This window comes from Mobula birostris, chromosome 2, assembly GCF_030028105.1.
Source record: "Mobula birostris isolate sMobBir1 chromosome 2, sMobBir1.hap1, whole genome shotgun sequence".
NCBI classification, from domain to species: Eukaryota; Metazoa; Chordata; class Chondrichthyes; order Myliobatiformes; family Myliobatidae; genus Mobula; species Mobula birostris.
This window is the reverse complement of record NC_092371.1, coordinates 122,319,552-122,339,558: the sequence shown is the minus strand read 5'-3', so window position 1 is coordinate 122,339,558 and position 20,007 is coordinate 122,319,552. Positions and strand designations below refer to the sequence as shown.

Below are 20,007 nucleotides of genomic sequence, written 5' to 3'. Positions count from 1 at the left end.
TCCCACCTTAAACCTATGCCCTCTCGTTCTTGATACTCCTACTCTGCGATAAAGACTGTGTACACTTACGCTATCTAGACCCCTCAGGATTTTATACGCTAGTCACATCAGATCACATCTAATTCTCCTAAGCTTCAAAGAAAAAGTCACAACCTGCTCAACCTCTCTCCATAACTCAGCCCCCTCAAGTCCCAGCAATATCCTTGTTTGGTGAGGCCACATTTGGAAAACTGTGCTTAGTTTTGTTGGATCAGTATCTTCCTAATGCTGCATCATTGGCACACTTGTCTTCGGATTTTCTTAAAGAGATAAGTAAACAATCAAACTCTGGCAATGGTGCAGAATTGCGCTTTGAATCTGATCTTAGGACAGATGAGAAGACATGAAATAGAAAAATTAATTTTGAGCACGATTAAACTGAAGTACAGAGGATGAATTATAGACTTAAGGTACATTCAGGCCTGATGGTAGGAAAAATGTCTTCTGAGTGATTATTGTAAAAACAAAACTACTTGGCAAAATCACTTGCATGATTATTAATAAGAACTTAGAGCAGTACAGCACAGTACAGGCCCTTCAGCTCATGATGTTGTGCTAACTATTTAATCTATTTTAAGATCAATCTAACCTTTTTCTCTTATATATTCTTTCTGTTTTCTATCATTCATTGACTATCTAAGAGTTCCGTAAATGCCCCTAATATATCTGCCTCTACCACCATCCCTGGCAAGGCGTTTCCTGCGTCCACCACTCTCTATGTAAACAACTTACCTCTGACATTCCCCCTACACTTTCTCCAATCCCCTTAAAATTATGCCCCCTTGTATTGCCTATTTCTGCTCTGGAAAATGTCTCTGGCTGTTTGCACGATCTATGCCTCTCATCATCTTTTACACTTCTATCAGATCTCCTCTCATCCTCCTTCTCTCCAAAGAGGAAAGCCATAGTTTGCTCAACTATCTTCTTAAAACACACCTCTAGTCCTGGCTTGGTAAATCTCCTCTGCACCCTCTCTAAGACTTCTGGATCTTTCCTATAATGAGGTGACCAGAACTGAACACAATACTAAAACAGTGTGTTCTAACCGGGTTTTATAGGAAGTGCAGTACTTGTCCTTACACCTCCTCCTTCATCACTATCCAGGAACCTAAACAGCCCTTCATTGTTGTCCAGGGATAGGTAGAGGGGCAACTTGGCCTGTCACCTTTGGTACAGATGAGGTGGTCTCCTCTACATTGGTGAGTCCAGGCATAGACTAGGCAACTGATTAGCTGTGCACCTACCTGGGCTCTGTCTACAAGCTTCTGTTTGAATGCCACATCAGTTCCCAGAATCAGGTTTATTATCACCGGCATGTGAGGTGAAATTTGTTAACTTAGCAGCAACAGTTCAATGCAGTACATAATCTAGCAGAGAGAAAAAAAAATAAACAAATAAATCAATTAACATACATAAAAGTTGCTGGTGAACACAGCAGGCCGGGCAGCATCTCTAGGCAGAGGTACAGTCGACATTTTGGGCCGAGACCCTTCGTCAGGACTAACTGAAAGAAGAGCTAGTAAGAGATTTGAAAGTGGGAGGGGGAGGGGGAGATCCAAAATGATAGGAGAAGACAGGAGGGGGAAGGTTGACATATCTCACTCCTGTACGCCCTCTCATCACCACTTGAGATTCTACCAACAATGGTTGTATCGTCAGCAAATTTATAGATGGTATTTGAGCTATGCCTAGCCACACAGTCATGTGTATATAGAGAGTAGAGCAGTGGGCTAAGCACACATCTCTGAGGCACGCCAGTGTTGATTGTCAGCGAGGAGGAAATGTTATCACCAATCCGCATCAATTGTGGTTTCCCGGATAGGAAGTCGAGGATCCAATTGCAGAGGGAGGTACAAAGGCCCAGGTTTTGCAATTTCTCAATCAGGATAGTGGGAATGATGGTATTAAATGCTGAGCTTTAGTTGATGAACAGCATCCTGACATAGGTGTTTGTGTTGTCCAGGTGGTCTGAAGCCATGTGAAGAGCCATGGAGATTGCGTCTGCCGTGGACCTATTGTGGCGATAGGCAAATTGCAATGGGTCCAGGTCCTTGCTGGGGCAGGAGTTCAGTCTAGTCATGACCAAACTCTCAAAGCATTTCATCACTGTCGATGTGAGTGCTACCGGGCAATAGTCATTAAGGCAGCTCACATTATTCTTCTTAGGCACTGGTATAATTGTTGCCTTTTTGAAGAAAGTGGGAACTTCCACCCGTAGCAGTGAGAGGTTGAAAATGTCCTTGAATACTCCCGCTATTCGGTTGGCACAGGTTTTCAGAGCCTTACCAGGTACTCCATTGGGAGCTTCTGCCCTGTGAAGGTTCACTCTCTTTAAAGACAGCCTAACATCGGCCTCTGAGACAGAGATCACAGGGGCATCAGGTGCAGCAGGGATCTTCACAGCTGAAGTTGTGTTCTCCCTTTCAAAGCATGCATAGAAGGCGTTGAGTTCATCTGATAGTGAAGCATCGCTGCCATTTATGCTATTGCGTTTTGCTTTGTAAGAAGTAATGTCTTGTAGGTCCTGCCAGAGTTGCCGTGCATCCAATGTCGTCCCGAACCTTGTTTGAAATTGTCTCTTCATCCTTGAAATAGCCCTCCACAAATCACACCTGGTTTTCTGGAACCGGCCTGGGTCGCCAGACTTGAATGCCACAGATCTAGTCTTCAGCAGACAACGTATCTCCTGGTTCATCCACGGCTTTTGGTTTGGGAATGTACAGTAAGTCTTTGTAGGCACACATTCATCTACACAGGTTTTAATGAAGTTTGTAACAACTGCAGCATACCCATCCAGGTTTGAAGATGAATACCGTCCAGTCCACCGATTCAAAGCAGTCCTGTAGGTGCTCCTGTGCTTCCCTTGTCCATACCTTCTTGGTCTTCACTACTGGTGATGCAGTCTTCAGTCTCTGCCTATGTTCAGGGAGTAGAAATACAGCGAGGTGATTAGACTTCCCGAAGTGAGGACGTGGACTAGCATGGTAAGCATTCTTGATGGTGGTGTAGCAATGGTCCAGTGTGCTGTTTCCACTGCTATTGCAAGTGACCTGTTGATGGTAGTTGCTTAGTGATTTTTTCAGACTGACCCAAAACGATGGTGAAGGCGTTAGGGTGCGCTGTTTCGTGCATGTTGATCCCATTGCTCAGATCATCTAAAGGCTGCTTGATATTGGCCTGAGGTGGAATGTAAACTGCAACCAAAATGACCCCAGAGAACTCCCATGGTAGGTAAAAAGGACAGCACTTTACTGCTAGATGTTCCACGTCTGGTGAGTAGAATTGAGACATCACTAATATATTTGTGCACTAAGAAGAGTTGATCATGAGGCATACTCCTCTGCCTCTGCTTTTGAGAGACTCTATAGATTTATCCTGACAGTGTATAGTAAACCTGTCAGTCTGAATTGCAGCATCTGCTATGGAAGGGGTTAACCAGGATTTTGTGAAACAAAGGACACACGCGGTCCAAGTGTTCCTCTGATTCAGCACCCTAGCTCTGAGATCATCGATTTTATTCACCAGAGACTGCACATTCGCCAGCAAAATATTTGGTATAGGGAGTTTAAAACCCCGTTTCCTTAAACACACTTGTAACTCTGCTCTACACCCACGCTTTCTCCGAGATGTCCTACGTGGGCATTTCCGATCACAATTGGTGTTGTTTTTGTTGGTTTTAAGTAGCGATAGTTCGTTTAAACGCATTAAGACATCTTTGTTGACTGTACTGACCTTGGAAGCAGTTGTGCTTTTTAGCTGTATCAGGCTGAAACGTGAATATTTAATCGTATCTATTGAGAGTACTGCTGCTACTCAAGTCGCACCTAGGCGCCCCTTCCTCTCTCCGCACAGACCTGAACGTCCTTGGTCTTCACTACTGCAACATAGAGTTCAAAAACAAACTAGAAGAACTATACCTCATATTCCTCTTGGCTAGCCTACAAACCAATGGTATAAACATGAATTTTCCAATTTCGGGTGACCCATACCCCATGTATTCCCTTACTGTTCCTATTGGTTCATTCTCCCATTGTTCGCCTTTCCCATTGTTTTTCTCCTCTCCCTTCCATTATCTAGGTTCATCACTCTCCTTCAGCTTGTTCCATTCCCCCATCACCAGCACAACTATCTAGCCAATTTCTTTCTCCCTTGGCCTAACTTTCCTCCTCCTTTCCACCAGCTGGCTTCATCTACTCATCATTCTCCACTTCACCTAGTTCCATCTATCACCTACTAGCCTCTGCCTAATCCCTCCCTCACACTTGATGCATGGATGGTCCTGGCCTGAAATATTGACCACCCTTTTCTCTCCACCAATGCTACCTGACCCACAGTTTCAGCAGATTCCTTTTGCTTTAAACAGTAATATGTGATGAGGCCCCCAAAGCAATTCAGAGAAACACAATCTATATGTGTTGACATCAAGCCAAAGAACAAGTTATTCCAGCTGTTAGCTTAACTGTAGGGAGGTTTCAGGAAGGATCTTAGATGGGTGGAGAGGCTTGCAGACTCTGTTTCAGAACTTGGGGTTGGGATGGTTTAAGGTGTGGCTAGTAGCAAGAAGACAAATGACAGGAGATGTATAAAAGGTCAGGCTAAGGATCTAATGGTCCAAGGTTATAGAGATGGGAAAGAGATGAGACTGCAAAAATTTTAACATGGAGATGTAATTTTTTTTAATGTAGATTGATTTCTTCAGCCAACAGGTTTAACATTTTTAAACTTCTACTAGTAATAATTCTTATTTATTAGTAAATACACATGCATCATTGTTTTGTGAGTTCCAACCCATGTCCAACTGAAGATGTCAGAGAGAAAGTGAATGTCTGGAATGCACTGTCTGGGTTAGTGGTAGAGTTCAATACATTTGGGATATTTAAGAGACTCTTAGATAGGCACATGAAAGAAAAATGGAATGTTATGGGTTGTGTAAGAAGGAAGGGTTAGGTAGATCATGGAGTAGGTTAAAAGGTCAGCACAACACTGAGAGCCTAAGGTAACTTAGTGCTGAAGGTGTCCTGCATTACTGATATGGTCTTTCAGATGAGGTTATCTACCTGATCTCCAGGAAGGGATAGCACCTCTGGTGAAGGGGCTTGTGTTGTCCCATCTGGGGCAGCTCACTCACTTTTTGTCCCCATTGGACATTCAGCTCTCACCTGTGGCTCCGAGTAGCTGTTTACATGCGATAGTGGCCACGCCCTGGTACACCGCCTCAACAGGCGGGCCAAACCAGGTGAGGGTGGCCAGCGGCATCATATCCCGGTGAGATGAGGTAAGGTAAAACTTTATTTATCCCGAAGGAAATTATTGTTGCAATAACAAGAATAGGGACATGCCTGTCCTAGCATGCCAAACCAGCTCCTGTAGACTAGACAGATGAGATCGACGGTGAGACCCAATGGCTAGGAGGCCAGTACTACAATGCCCTGTGGACAGCGGAGGGCGTGACAAGGCACCGAAGATGCGATGGTCATCCACTGCAACTAATGAAGAACCCAGTTTGTGACGCTTGTTTGTACTACTGGACCCAGACTTATGAGGTTGAGAGCGTGGAACTGCACCAGTGCAACGGTTTTTCCAATTTAAAAACTCCCATACATGTTTGCTGTCATCAGCACACACGCTGGACAGCCTGATCAGGAGATGTAAAAGATTCCATGTCTACAGGACAGTAGGGATTTCAGTATTTATATTCACCCATTATTGCTTAACCTGAACAATTATTTCATTTGCTGTTTGTCAAACCCTGTTATGGTATCTGCACTTAAATTCATCAGCTCTTGGTTGATTTGGAATTCTGTGTGAGTCCAGAAGCAAGTTGGGGATTTTTTTTATATAGGAAGTATTGCAGAGAAATCTGGAATCAGCTGCTATTTATTTTCAAATCTTGACTAGCAACTGAAGTGTTCTGTTGTCTCCTCAATTCCAGGCTCAGCTTAAGGAGAAAGAGAAATCTGCTTAGAAGTTACACTGAAATTCCCTGCTGTTTGGGAACTTTGAAAATGAAAATTCCCTGAAATTATCTGCAAGCATTAAATGTGCTTTATATTATTTTTAAACTGTGTGGATTTTATTTATAAGCAGTTTCTGAAACAAAATATGAACTCAGTTTTCAGGATTGAGGCAGGCTAGAGCCTTAAAGTGGTCTCGCTGTAAATCTTGTGGGAACTACATTTCATGTTGGCTGTTTCCTATTGAGAAAATAATTTCCAAGTTGCAGCAGTTCTGTAAATGAAGCCACTCCATCTCAAATCAGGCTTTCCAGTTTGTGCAGTGATATCTTGCTGTTTTTGAGGCGGGATTATGGTTATGCAGAAATCAGTTACTTAATCATACTGTTAGCCAAGTGCCATTTTCTGCTCTGTTCTTGTGCCCTGTCAATGCCGTGCTGAAAGCTGGTGGTGACTGGGTCTGTTGAAAGCCAAATGAATTTGAGTCTTAAACACAAGATATTCTGCAGATGCTGGAAATCAGAGCAATACACACAAAATTCTGAAGGAACTCAACAGGTCAGGCAGCATCCGTGGAAATGAATAAACAGTTGATGTTTCAGGCCTATAACCCTTCTTTAGCATTGGAAGGGAAGGGGGAAGATGCCAGAATAAAAAGTTGTGGGGGGGGGGAGCTAGACGCTGATAGGTGAAAGGTGAAGTCAGGTGGGTTGGAAAAATAAAAGCCGAAGAAGAAAGAATCTGATAGGAGAGGAGAGTGGACCAGAGGAGAAAGGGAAGAAGGAGGGGCACTAGGGAGAGGTGATAGGCAGGTAAGGAGAAGAAGTAGGAGGCTAGAGTGTGGAATAGAAGAAAAGGGAGGGGGGAGAGGAAGAGAAAAAAAGATCAGTAAGAGAAATCGATGTTCATGTCATCAGTTTGGAGGCTACCTAGACAGAGTATGAAATGTTGCCCCTCCACCCAGGGAATGGCCTCATTGTGGCAGAAGAGGAAGCCATGAACCAACATGTCGGAAAGGGAATAGGGATAGCAATTAAAGTGGTTGGCCACTGGGAGATTCCGCTTTTGGCAGATGGAGTGGATGTGCTCAACAAAGAGGTCCCCAACTTATGTCGGGTCTTACCAATGCACAGGAGGCCATATTGGGAGCACCAGAAACAATAAGTGAACCCCCAACAGATTTGTGAGTAGAGTGTTGTCTCATTTGGAAGGATTGTCCTGAACGGAGGTGAGGGAGGAGGTGAATGGGCAGGGGTAACATTGCTGTCACTTGCAGGGATATGTGCCAAGAGGGAGGGGAAAATGGACAAGGGAATTACTGAGGCAGCAGTCCCTGCAGAAAGTGGAGGGGGAGGGAAAGATATGCTTGGTGGTAAGATCCTATTGAAGATGGTGGAAGTTGTGGAGAATGATATGCTGGATGTGTTGGTTCATGGGGTGGTGGATGAAGACAAAAGGAACTCTATCCCTATTAAGGTGGCAGGAAAATAGGTAAGCACGGATGTCTGGGGAATGAGGAGATGTGAGTGAGGGCAGCATCAATGGTGGAGGAAGATAAACCCCATTCTTTGAAGAAGGAGGATATCACTGATGTTCTGGAAAGGAAAGCCTCATCCTGGGATCAGATGTGGCCCAGACGAAGCAACTGAGAAAAGGGAATAGTATTGCTACAGGAGACATGGTGGGAAGTATTATAGTCAAGATAGCCATGGGAATAGCAAGGTTTATAAAAGATGTCTGTAGACAGTTTGTCTCTAGAGATGGAGACCGAGAGATTGAGGAAGGGAGAGAAGTTTAAGAGATGGATCAAGTGAATTTAAGGCCAGGGTGGAAGCTGGGGGCAAAGTTGATGAAATTGACGAGCTCAACATGAATGCATGAAGCAGTTTGTCAATGCTGTGCAGAAAGAGTTGGAGAGCATTACCATGGAAGGATAAAACTTAGGTCTAGTGGGTTAAAATGTAAAGACAGCAGTTGGGGAAAGCTTCAGTAAAGCAAAATCAAGAAGGAAAAATCTGGGCACTAAGAAACTGAGAAAAAAACATTAAAATGCATGAAATAACATGCCAGGTAGCACCTGTGGAGGGAGAAGTGCCAAGAAGGTATTTCACCTTGGTGATCTTTCATATGAATGAGGATCTTTGAACAAGAGAAAAGCTCAAGGACATTTGTTCTGAACACTCCAGAGTAAGTTGAAATGAAATGTTGTAAAGGTTGGAAATACCAGCAGTGAAAGCTGGAAATATATTCAGAAATCTGACTTGGGAACGAGTTGTTCAGTCCAACATGTCCCTGTTCTTTCACGTAAAAATGGCCCAGCAAGCAATTGAGTTCAATGAAAGTAACGATGGACATTAAAAACTGTGCTTTCCAATGGGGCCCACGTTCTCAGAACAAACTGAAAGACTTTGTTTCTAAAACTCTGGGCTCTTGACATTCAGATATGAATACAGTGGACCATTCCTTTCACCCATCATTCACTAGCTGAATTTGTATCAGGCCAATCATGTTCTGATGAAGTGTCTTGGCCCGAAATGTCAATTTTATTCCCCTTTGTAGATGCTGCTTGACCTGCTGAGTTCCTCCAGCATTTTGCGTGTTGCTCTGGATTTCCAGCGTGTCTTCTGTTCTACAGTTATATGTCATATCCTTCACAACTTGCTTCCTTGCTAATCTCCCGGGTGAATCCTGTGTCACATAGACATCAATGTTCTGCTCCAAAGACAACTTGACTGGTCGCTAGCTGCACTGAATACACTTTCACTTCACACATAAGCTTTGGTGATGTTTTTTAGAGTCGTAGAGTCTCACAACCTTACCCCATGTCCCAGACTGAGTCAAACACAATTTTTCCATACAACATTGAAGGTGGCCATTTGATCCATCAAACTTATGTTGGCCTACAGAGCAATCCATTCCCAATAATTCCCCTATAATCTGTTCACTCTCATGTTTCTTAAATCCCCTCTCTCTGATTATCATACCACTCACCTATGCACTGAGGGCAATTTTAAGTGGCCAACTAACCTATCAAACTGCACATCCTTGGGATGTGTGAGGAAGTTCACACACTGGAGGAGCATCCATCAAAGAGAGAACACTTAAACTCTATTTCAGCAGTATTGGAGTTCAGAATCAAACCTGGGTCCTTCCCAAGGTGGCACTCAGTGAAAGGTGTCCTGCAATTCAGTCAACCAGAGGTATTGTAAAAACTCAGATTGTTGGTAGGAGAAGTCATCTGTCACTGCCAAGACTGGGAGAATCTGAGCTCATCGGGAGCTTGGTGCCACTGTGAGAGGTTGGTTAAAATGACACGCAAGATTTTAGGAAGGTTGGAGTATTGCCGTTTAGCAGGTCTCTCCACAAGGCTGAAGTGCGACAAGTCTGTTCTGCACCAGAACGGCACCAACACAACCTTCTGACATCTCCTAAGCAAAGAAGAACTGAGTGTTGAGTATGGTACTGGAGGCCACCAGGTAGGAGATGTAGTTTGCTCGAATAGACACTACTGAAGCAGAGCAGAGAGGAATATGCCACACCAACTTTACTCTGGTTCATCTTTGCTCATATTGGCTTTTTTTTATAAAGGGCAACCTACAATGCAAGGATCAGCTAATATTGACCATGTTTCGGAGGCAAAGAATCTGATCCTTCTGCTAAAGCAGTTATGTTTCAATGTAGAGATTGCCTGGACTCAGGCGAATTCACCAGTCATGGGTCATTCCGCCTACTGAGCAACACATGCTTTACTGAGCACTTACTACCAACTGTTAGGTGTTATTGCTGTTCAGGGTTAGTCTAGGGTAGATATTCTTAGTGAATACTCCTTACTTCCACACACCACTGCAGTAATGTGATATTGCATTTTGGTGAAATTGGGAGCTGAGATTCTCGTATCCGTTCTCACTTGTAGTGTCTCACAAGGTGGGCAGTTTCCTGAAAGTTTCAGAGCTGAGAATGCCAGGGCAATCAGGATGCACTGACCTTACCCATCACAGTAAAGATATTACGTCCATTCAGTATAATGCACTTCTGCATTAAATCAGGGTTTTACCTCATGGAACCAGTCAACTTCAAATGACTTTGGTGCTTGCTTTCTGAATTTAATTATGCACATGTGCTATGTTTTAGTTCGTAATTTACAAGTGGTGTCTGGTACCTAACACCTAACTAATTGTGCTAAGGGGATGAGTTGTGGATGACATTTAGTGACGTGCATGTACCATCCAAGAACAGATGGGCCCCCTTGTTCTGTGACCAGCAACTGAGACAGAAACCATACCAAGAGATGCTTCCATTTCAGCAGCTAACAAAGTTTAAAAAAGAAATGATGATGCTGAGCTGAATAGGACAATTAATTCAGCGGAACTTTAAGCCTAATTAGGCAGCAATTAGCTACTGACGTGCTCAGAGCTGGTACCTATTACGTCAGCATTTGCACGTCAAGGCTGGACCCAGCTAGGAAGGGTCTGCTGTTAATTTGAGAATGCTGTGCATGCTGCTGGGTGAACCTGTAGATGGAGTTGTTGTCTTGTTCCTGAGCTAGTGAGTACACCTGTGCCCAAAAGAACTGAAGCTCTATGTTCCACTTGCCTCCATAACTTCCATTTACATGTGTATTTATGATTGTGCAGCGGCTTAGTTTTACAAAGACAATAAAATAAAATCTTACTTGGAAATCTCTACCATTCTGTTGTGAAAAGAACCCAGTGAAAGTCAACTGTAGACACAAGAGACTGCAGGTACTGGAATCTGGAGCAGCACACAAAGTGCTGGTGGAACTCAACGGGCCAGGCAGCATCTATGAAGGAAAATGAACAGTCGATGTTTTAGATTGAAATGCTGCATCTAGACTCAAGTAACTACCTAGTTATTGAGTTCTGATGCAAGGTCTCAGCCTAAAATATTGACTGTCCATTTCCCTGCATAGATGCTGCTAGACTCACTGAGTTCCATTAGCACTTTGGGTGTTGCCCAGTGACAGTCAATTGCCTCATGTTGGGGGAACTCAGTAGGTCAATCAGCAACCATGGGGAGGAGGAACTGTTGATGATTTGGGAGGAGACCCTTCATCAGGAGTGTGGAGAGGGTGGACAGCCAGTATGCAAGAGGAGAGGGTGAGGGTTGAGATAGGGGCCAGCAGATAACAGGTGGACTGAAGAGGGGTGAAGGATATGGACAGATGGAGCTTGGTGGGGGAGGGCGAGGAGTAAATTTGGGAGATAGAGGCAAGTAGGTGATAGGTAGGCCTAGACTTGGGGAAAAAAAAGTAGCAGATGGATGGAGGTGGGGGAAACAAAGTGAGAAGTTGAAGACATTTAGGACATTTCCATATGCACTGCACGAGGGAAGAAATATATCATTTCCCTCCTGAGTGAACAAAATCTAACACTAAGATGCTGTGGCTTTATTCCAGAATCACCACTAGAAGAAATCTGTTTGAAAGACATTTGATATATAGATTAGAAAGATTGAAATAGTTAGAATACAATCTAGGTTTGACATGGTATGTTTTCAATTTATACTGTTGGGTTGTACACTGCATCTTAGTGGGAATAAATTGTTCCATGTTGCATAAATGTTAGAAAAGATATGTCTGGAGGCCCCTCCCATATTGTGCACAATGCCATTATTCATGAAGAAATGTGTTACTAAGTTTAAAAAAAAGACTGCAGGACTCTTTGTGTACTGTGCATATTTTGTCATTGACCCAATCTCAGAAAGGGCTGGTCTTTTTCGATTTCAACAGCTCCTCAGTCACTATAAACATAAATTGTAGAAGAGCAACAAACAGTAAGCTATATTGAGTGCCAAGATTCAAAAGTTGTAGATAACTATTTTTACTGCGAATTGAATAATCCCATATGGCTCTTGAAGATTTGATGAAGATGGGGCTGACACCTGTGCACTTTTGTATATATAGTTGTTGTGCAAGTACACTCCTGCTGAATACAAGACCCTTTTCATATTCTCCTGTCGTAGTCCCTTCCCAGGATTTTCAGGAATTTTCTCTTTTTTTGGTCTTCCATTCCCTGGAATGTTACAAACCTTAAGATGTTCTTACCTTACTGGTTGCTTTTATTTTCCTTTATTTGCTTTTTCTCTCCTTTGATAAACAAATTAATTTGGTACTGTTTTACTTAATAACTTTGTTTTTGCAAAGTGACCTCACTCAGAAGTGTACTTTGATTAGATGGACCCTGTTTTTGGTGTTTGTGAATTTTCTCTTAGTCATCATATACAGACCATAATTAAAGCTCTAGATTTTCATTATGGCTATTTAAATAACCTTCTCTCGCAGTAACATAACCTTGTGTTACACACATGGCAGCTAGTAACAGTGTCTTGGTTTTGGAAGTCCAGTACAAGGAGCATGAGATGACTCTGGCGTCACAGACATCACTCACTCTGTTGGATCAGCTGTACTGTCATTGTCATTCACCTTTTCATTGACATGAAAATAAAGAGCTTGCTCTTAAAGCACGTTATTCCACATCAAGGTGCTTTATTGGATTACCTTTTGGTAAAGAAAAACTGAATTAACTGACTTTTGCTGTGTTAGAGACTGGGCAAACAGCTCAAACCTGTTAGTGCATACCTTTTCCGAAGGAGTAACCTGAGATATTCTGTGTTCAAAAAAAGCAGCATTCTCTCAGCAGTACATTGGAGGAACAGTTAGATTCAATACTGTGACTCAGATCCTCAAACTGGGTTTTGTTAACGATGGTTTTGAAGGCCAAGTGCTATAAATTGAGTCACTTTAGTGAAAGTTGAAGCATTGCACATTGACTAGTAAATCTTTAATCTTCTGTGTTACCCAGCATGGGGCAGTGAATTCTACTTCAATGCCAGATGGTATGCATATGGTACCCTCAGTCTGATTTCCTGCATTCTGCCATTCACATCAATGTTGCATCAACTGCTGATTTTCTGGACCTGATACTTTATGCATTTAAGTTACTGGACTAGCTTCAGAGACATGGATTGTTGAGTTCAAACTATACCATGATAACTGTGGTATTTTAATTTCAGTTAATTAGAATAAAATGCAAGTTTTAGGACTGGTGATGTAGAAACTAATTCATTGCTGTAAATATTCAACCCGTTCACTGATGTCCTTTAGGACAGAAAATTTGCCACCTCTACCTGTCTGGCCAAGTGCCACTCTGAACCCCTAATGTGTTAACCAAGTTCCTCCATTACAGGGGTAGTCAGGATTGGATAATAAATGCCAGGAATGTGACTAAATAGAAAGAAGTTTTAAAGTCTGCCACATTACAAGATTCTGTTCTAATCTCCAGCTGATTCTATCTAAAATGCCATTGCATTTGAGAGGTATCTCAGGACAGTACTCAAGCTAAGTCTTCTTGTGAACTTTTAGTTTAATTGATCATTTACTGTCTTGAAAGGATCAAGCAGAGCAAATGGTATCTTACTTTAGACCTTATTCATTCAGGGTGGGTCTCTCCAATGGCAACAGATTGTGCAGGAAACAACAGGAATAGACCATTAGGCTCTTTGAGCCTGTTCTCTCCCCCCCCCCCCACCCCATTGAGTGTGATCGTAGCTGTCCTGTGTTGTAGTTCCATACCCCTTGATGCCTTTTATGTCAGGAAATCTATTTTTCTATGTTGTTGAGACCCATTGTAGTTTAGGGGATCACTTCATCAAGCACATTTGTTCCATCTGCCAGGAAAGGCAGGTTTCCCAGTGTTCACCCATTTTAATTCTACTTCCCATTCACAATCCAACATGTTGGTCCATGGCCTCCTCTACTGCTTGGGTGAGGCCACTTTCAGGTTGGGGGATGGATAGCCTCCAACCTGATGGCATGACCATCAATTTCTCTAGTCTTCAGTAATTTCTACCCCTTCCCCTTCTCTGTTTTTCTATTGCCCATTCTGGCTCCCCTCTTACTTCTCTTCTCCTTCCCTGCCCATCAATTCGCTCTGGTGCTTCCCTTTCTCACATTGTCTACTCTCCTCTCCTCTCAGATTCCTTCTTCAGTCCTTAATCTCTGTCACTTATCACGTTCCAGCTTCTCCTTTCATCCCCCCCTCCACTCCCACCTGCCTAGCTTCTCCCTCACCTTGCTTCATCTATTGCTTGCCAGCTGGTAGTCCTCCCTCTTCCTCCATCTTCTTATTCTGGCTCCGCACCTCTTTCTTTTCCAGTCCTGATGAAGGATCGAAACTTTGACTGTTTATTCCTCTCCATAGATGCTGCCTGACCTGCTGATTTTCTCCAGCATTTTTGTGTTTGTTGCTCTGGATTTCCAGCATTTGCATGATCAATTGTGTTTATTTTTATCCTACACTGTATTCAATGACTTGGACTGTAGCAGGGAATTCCACAGGTTTATCACTGTCTGAGTGAAGAAATTGTTCATTAACACATCCTGCATCCAGACTGGTTGAACTAGACCACCTGACCATAAGAATTAGGAGCAGAATTAAGCCATTCAGTCCATTCGGCTCAGTCCATCATAGCTGATTTATTATCCCTCTCAACTCCATTCTTTTGTCTTTTCCCCATAGCTTTTGATGCCCTGACTAATCAAGAACCTATCAACCTTCGCTTTAAGTATATCCAATGACTTGGCCTCCACAACCATCTGTGGCAGTGGAGTCCAAAATAGCACATAGTACTCCAAATATATTGTATACCATTTTGGACGCGGTATCTAAGAAAGGCCCTGTAATAAAACATCCTTATTCCAAAACGGAGACTTAAAGCCTGTTGCAGGCCATTTGCCTTCTTGGTTTCCACTATTTAGGACATTTACAAAGACAGGTGTGTAAAAAGGGCCCGAAGGATTATTGAGGACCCGAGTCACCCCAAACACAAACTGTTCCAGCTGCTACCATCCGGGAAATGGTACTGCAGGATAAAAGCCAGGACCAACAGGCTCTGGGACAGCTTCCACCAGGCCATCAGACTGATTAATTCACATTGATACAATTGTATTTCTGTGTTTTATTGACTGTCCTGTCGTATATACTATTTATTGCACATTACATATTTAAATGGAGAGGTATTGTAAAGATTTTTACTCCTCATGTATGTGAAGGATGTAAGTAATAATGTCAATTCAATTTTATACACCTGCATGTTTGCTTTCAATGTTTGCTGTTTATGACTGATATACAAGGACATTCAGATCCCATTGTACCTCAAAATCACCATTTGTAGTCTGTCTGTACGTTTGGCCTGCTAAAGAGGAACTGCTTTGTATTCTCCTTAAACCATCCATTAATACCAAGAACTTATGTTAAACAATCATGAGTATTTTAAAAAACTGCAGATGCTGGATATCTGGATAAATACAGAAAAAGGTGGAAACACTCAGGAGCTCAGGCAGCATATGTGGAAAGAGGAACAGAGTTAATATTTTAAGTTCAAGAAGCTTCCTCAGAACTATTCATAGTAAATAATCATAGATAGTTTTAAGATATATTAAATTCTCCCAAGGAATCTTGGTAGAAGACTTGTTGACTATGTTAGGGATTATTTTAGAGTTAGAAAATTATGGATCATCATCATCATCAGGTGCTGTGCCCAGTTTGAGCTTTGACTGCCATGGCCCACACACTCCTGTTTCGGGTCAAGTGGATCAATTCATTGGTATTTATTTCCAGTTCTCTGGCTGCTGTCTCCATCATCATTTGTCTTTGCCTTCCTCTTGCTTTCTTCCCGTCAATCTTTCCCATAATTACCATGCATTCTAACTGCTCTTTCTTAATCACATGTCCAATTAAGTTACGTTGCCTTTTCATGACCTAATACATTATTTCTCTTTTTGTGCTTGCTCTGCTCATGACATCCTCAATAGATATTCATTTCGTCTATGATATTCTTTGCATCCTCCTCAAAACCACTTCTCTGCTGCTTTAGTTTGTTTCTTCATGTTACTAGATATTGTCCAACATTCTGAGCCATATAACATACCTAGATAAACGTAACATTTCAGTACTCTGAGGCGGGTTGTCACGCCTAGTTTAGTATTGGTCAGTGTACCCTTCATTCTGGTAAAGGTGTCTTTTGCCATCCCTATTCTTCTTTTGATGTCCATGTCGCACCTGCCATCTGATGTCACCCAGCTTCCCAAGTAGCAAAAGTTCTGTACTTGTTTTACATCTTCCCCGTTTATTCTCAGCCTGCAGATAGGATTCTCCTTCTTTTTAGATATTACCATACATTCTGTCTTTTTGCAATTGATAGACCCATTTTTGCACTTTCTTCAAAATAGATAGCAGATGTTAATTAAAAGGAGACCCAGTCTTCCGGAAGTAAAACCTGTTCACAGTTTAACCTTAACGGATACTATTGAAACTAATATTGGGTGTGGGTCATTTTGATTCTGGACCATTGAAACTGCACAGGGGAAGTCAATCAATTAATGTTAAGTTCAAATCTTTGTTCATGTTAATTGTGATCATTGAAACCTTCAGAATGAGATAAGGGAAAGCATTGTGTCCATCTTCTGCATTACCACATTGTGAAAGGCATATCCCTGTTACTTAACGTGCAGTTCAGAATAACTCTGCTTTGTCACTTATTATTCTGACTAGGAAGCCATCCCTCAACACTGTAACAAAGAAAGGATCTATTTTGGGTGTTTGCAGTTTGTGCTCAAAAGCTTTTGGACCAGCCACCCATATTTGAATATTCAGAGTGGTTCTGTGGTTGGGATTGTACATCGTAATTCTGCAGTTACTCTCTATATTCAAAATGTTAAGATTAAGTGATTTGAGCCATCAAAAGTGTAGATAATTGTTTATTGTTGTCTTTGTGTGTAAAAAATTTAAAATATTGTGTAAGCAGAGGAGAACTTGAATCTCCCCAGAAGGTCTGTGTTGAATAGATTTTTTTATATCTCCCAGTTATAGCTACTGTGTGGCTCAGTTTTTCAGTCACACACAACAGCATGGGTTAGTTTCAGCTGATCTGTACCTGGCACTGTTTTATTATATCAGAATCAGAGTTAATATCACTGGCATATGTCATGAAATGTGTTAACTTTACGGCAGCAGTACAATGAAATACATGATACATAAATATAGAGAAAAAAGCTGAGTTACAATAAGTATATATATGTATATTAAATTGCTAAGTTAAAATAGGTGATGCAAAAAAACAGAAATAAAAGAAGTAGTGAGGTTTGTTTCAATGTCCATTTAGAAATCAATTGGCAGAGGGGAAGAAGCTGTTCCTGAATTGCTGAGTGTGTGCCTTCAGGCTTCTGTACCTCCTTCCCGATGGTGACAGCGTGAAAAGGGTATGTGCTGGATGGTGGGGGTTCTTAATGATGGACGCTGCCTTCCTAAGGCACCCCTCCTTGAAGATATCTTGGACACGATGCAGGCTGACTAATTTTACAAGTTTCTGCAACTTAATTTGATCTTGTTCAGTAGCCCCCCTCCCCCCATACCAGACAGTGATGCAGCCAGTTAGAATGCTCTCCACGGTATATTTGTAGGAGCTTTCGAATGATTTAGTTGACAAAGCATATTTCCTCAAACTCCTAATGAAATGTAGCCGCTGTCTTGCCGCCTTATTAGCTGCATCAATATGTTTCGTCCAGCTTCGGTTCTCAGAGATACTGACACCCAGGAGCTTGAAACTGCGCACTCTCTCCACTTCTGATCTTTCTATGAGGATTGGTTTGTATTCCCTCATCTTACCCTTCCTGAAGTCCACAGTCAGCTATTCGGTATTGCTGATGTTGAGTGGAAAGTTATTGTTGCGACACCACTCAACTAACTGGTGTATCTTGCTCCTACGCCCTTTTGGCATCTGAAATTCTGCCATCAATTGTTGTATCATTAGCAAATTTATAGATGCTGTTTGAGCTATGCCTAGCCACACAGTTACGGGTGTACAGAGAGTAGAGCAGTGGGCTAAGCACACATCCCTGTGGAGCACCAGTGTTAATTGTTATCGAAGTAGATATGTTAATTCCAATCCACATAGATTGTGGTCTTCTGGTTAGGAAGTCAAGGATCCAGTTGCAGAGGAAGGTACAGAGGCCTAGGTTCTGTAAATTTTCAGTCAGCTGATTGATTTAAAAGTTGCAATGTTGGGCTCTGAAAATGAATGACTAAATGAACTGACTTTTTTTTCCCTTTTTTTTAATCGAAAATGTTGGACATTTGCAGTTGCCAAGAGCAAGTCAAAGTAAGTTGTTAATTTTATTGTTCATTACTATTATCATTATATATTCAAAATGCTAAATGCTTTCTGACTCACATCTTGGTGAGAGTTAGGTAGTTAATGACCTGGATGGTGTTTTAGAAGTAAGTAATGATGCTTTTTATATTGCCTCCAATTACCTGTTCCCTCTTCTTTCAAAAACAAGGTTACATAAGAGACTTGGGAAACTCGCTATATAACATTTTTTAAAAATTAATGTTATAGAAGTTAAGTCAGTGTTCTTCTCCATTCAGGGCTCCAAACAGTCCTTCCAGGGGAGGCAACACTTCACCTACACATCCATTGGAGCCATATATTGTATCCAGTGCTCCTGATAGTGGCCTTCTCTATATTGGTGAGACCCAACATAAATTGGGGGACCGCTTTGTCGAGCATCTTCCCTCCATTCACCAGAAGAAAAATTTCCTGGTGGTCAACCACTTTAATTCCTATTCCCATTTTGATATATCTGTCCATGGCTGCCTCTGTTACCACAGTGGAGCCACTCTTAAGATGGAGAAGCAACACCTCATGTTCTATCTCAGTAGGCTTCAACCTGATAGCATGAGGATCAGTTTCTCCTTCGAATAATTTTTTCCTTCCCCCTTCACTTTTCTTTTCCCCACTCTGGCCTCTTACCTCTTCTACTCACCTGCCAATCACCTCCTCTAGTACCCATCCTCCTTCCCTTTCTCCTATGATCTGGTCAAGATAGCGCCAGCGAACAATGACTCCTCGGGTGACACCTTCCAGATAGTCAATTATTTCACCTTTTCTACGCCTTTTACTTGCTCTTTTTATCTTAATTGTGTTTTGGAAACTGTTGGAGCTTGTGACTTACAGTTTTGGAGTTCAGTCGAGTGATCTAGCACTCCGCTGTCCCCAAGAAAATTCCAGATGAAGGCCCACGCAAGGACTGAGTTCGAGCTGTTGCTCTCTTCGACGCTGACGAAGGATGTTTTTAAAATTCCAAGGCATATGTGATTACCTGTGTGGACTGTAGCTTATATTGGTCTCCTTCAGTTTTTCTGTGATTTCTTCTTGTTGCCGATTTTTTCTGTGAGGAAGGGGGTTGGGTGTTTGATGTTATTGTTGCTTTTTTTGTGTGGGAGGAGGTTGGGTTAGGTGTTTGATGTTTTAGCTGCGTGTCCAGGTGGGTGATCTGTTAGTTTTTGTATGAGGGAGATGTTGGGGGTTTTGGAATTTGTGAGGTTTGTTTCTTTTTCTTGCAGGTGGGTGGCCTTAACAACTTCCATGGTTGTTCTGTATTTTATGGTTATTGGAGAAGACAAATCTCTGAGTTGTATTTTGCATGCACACTTTGATAATAAAATGAACCTTTGATCCACTCTCTTCTGCTATCAGATTTCTTTTTCTTAGGCCCTTTACCTTTTCCATGTGGCTTCACTTATCACTTTCTAGCCAGTCCTCCCCTCCCCTCCCCACCTTTTTGTTCTGGCGTCTTCCTCCTTCACTTCCAGTCCTAAAGAAGGACCTTGGTCCAAAACATTGATGATTTATTCCTATCCGTAGATGCTGCCTGACCTCCTGTTTCCTCCAGCATTTTTGTGTATTGCTTTGGATTTCCAGCATCTGCAGAATCTCTTGTGTTTATTAAAAGTTAGTATTTGTTTTAACTTTTTTTGTGAATTTCTTAACAAAATTACCACAGCATTATTAAAACTTCATGGACCCACTGTAATCTTTCATTGGGAACCATCCTTGTAAAAGATACATAATTGGTTGATTCCAAACATGACTGTTATGAGCCCAGAGAATGGGGAGGTTTCTTTAACTTTCTTCATAATTTGGAGGTATTGGA

General features: G+C 42.1%; 1 protein-coding gene across 2 annotated transcripts in view; it reads left to right on the top strand.

Moving 5' to 3' along the window:
• mrpl33 (mitochondrial ribosomal protein L33) overlaps nt 1-20,007 on the top strand; it is a 148,435-nt gene that overhangs the window by 67,267 nt on the left and 61,161 nt on the right. For both annotated transcript variants that reach the window (XM_072247305.1, XM_072247297.1), the window contains exon 3: nt 18,152-18,170. In XM_072247305.1, coding sequence (XP_072103406.1) covers nt 18,152-18,170 — 19 coding nt within the window. The remainder of the gene's footprint in view (nt 1-18,151; nt 18,171-20,007) is intronic.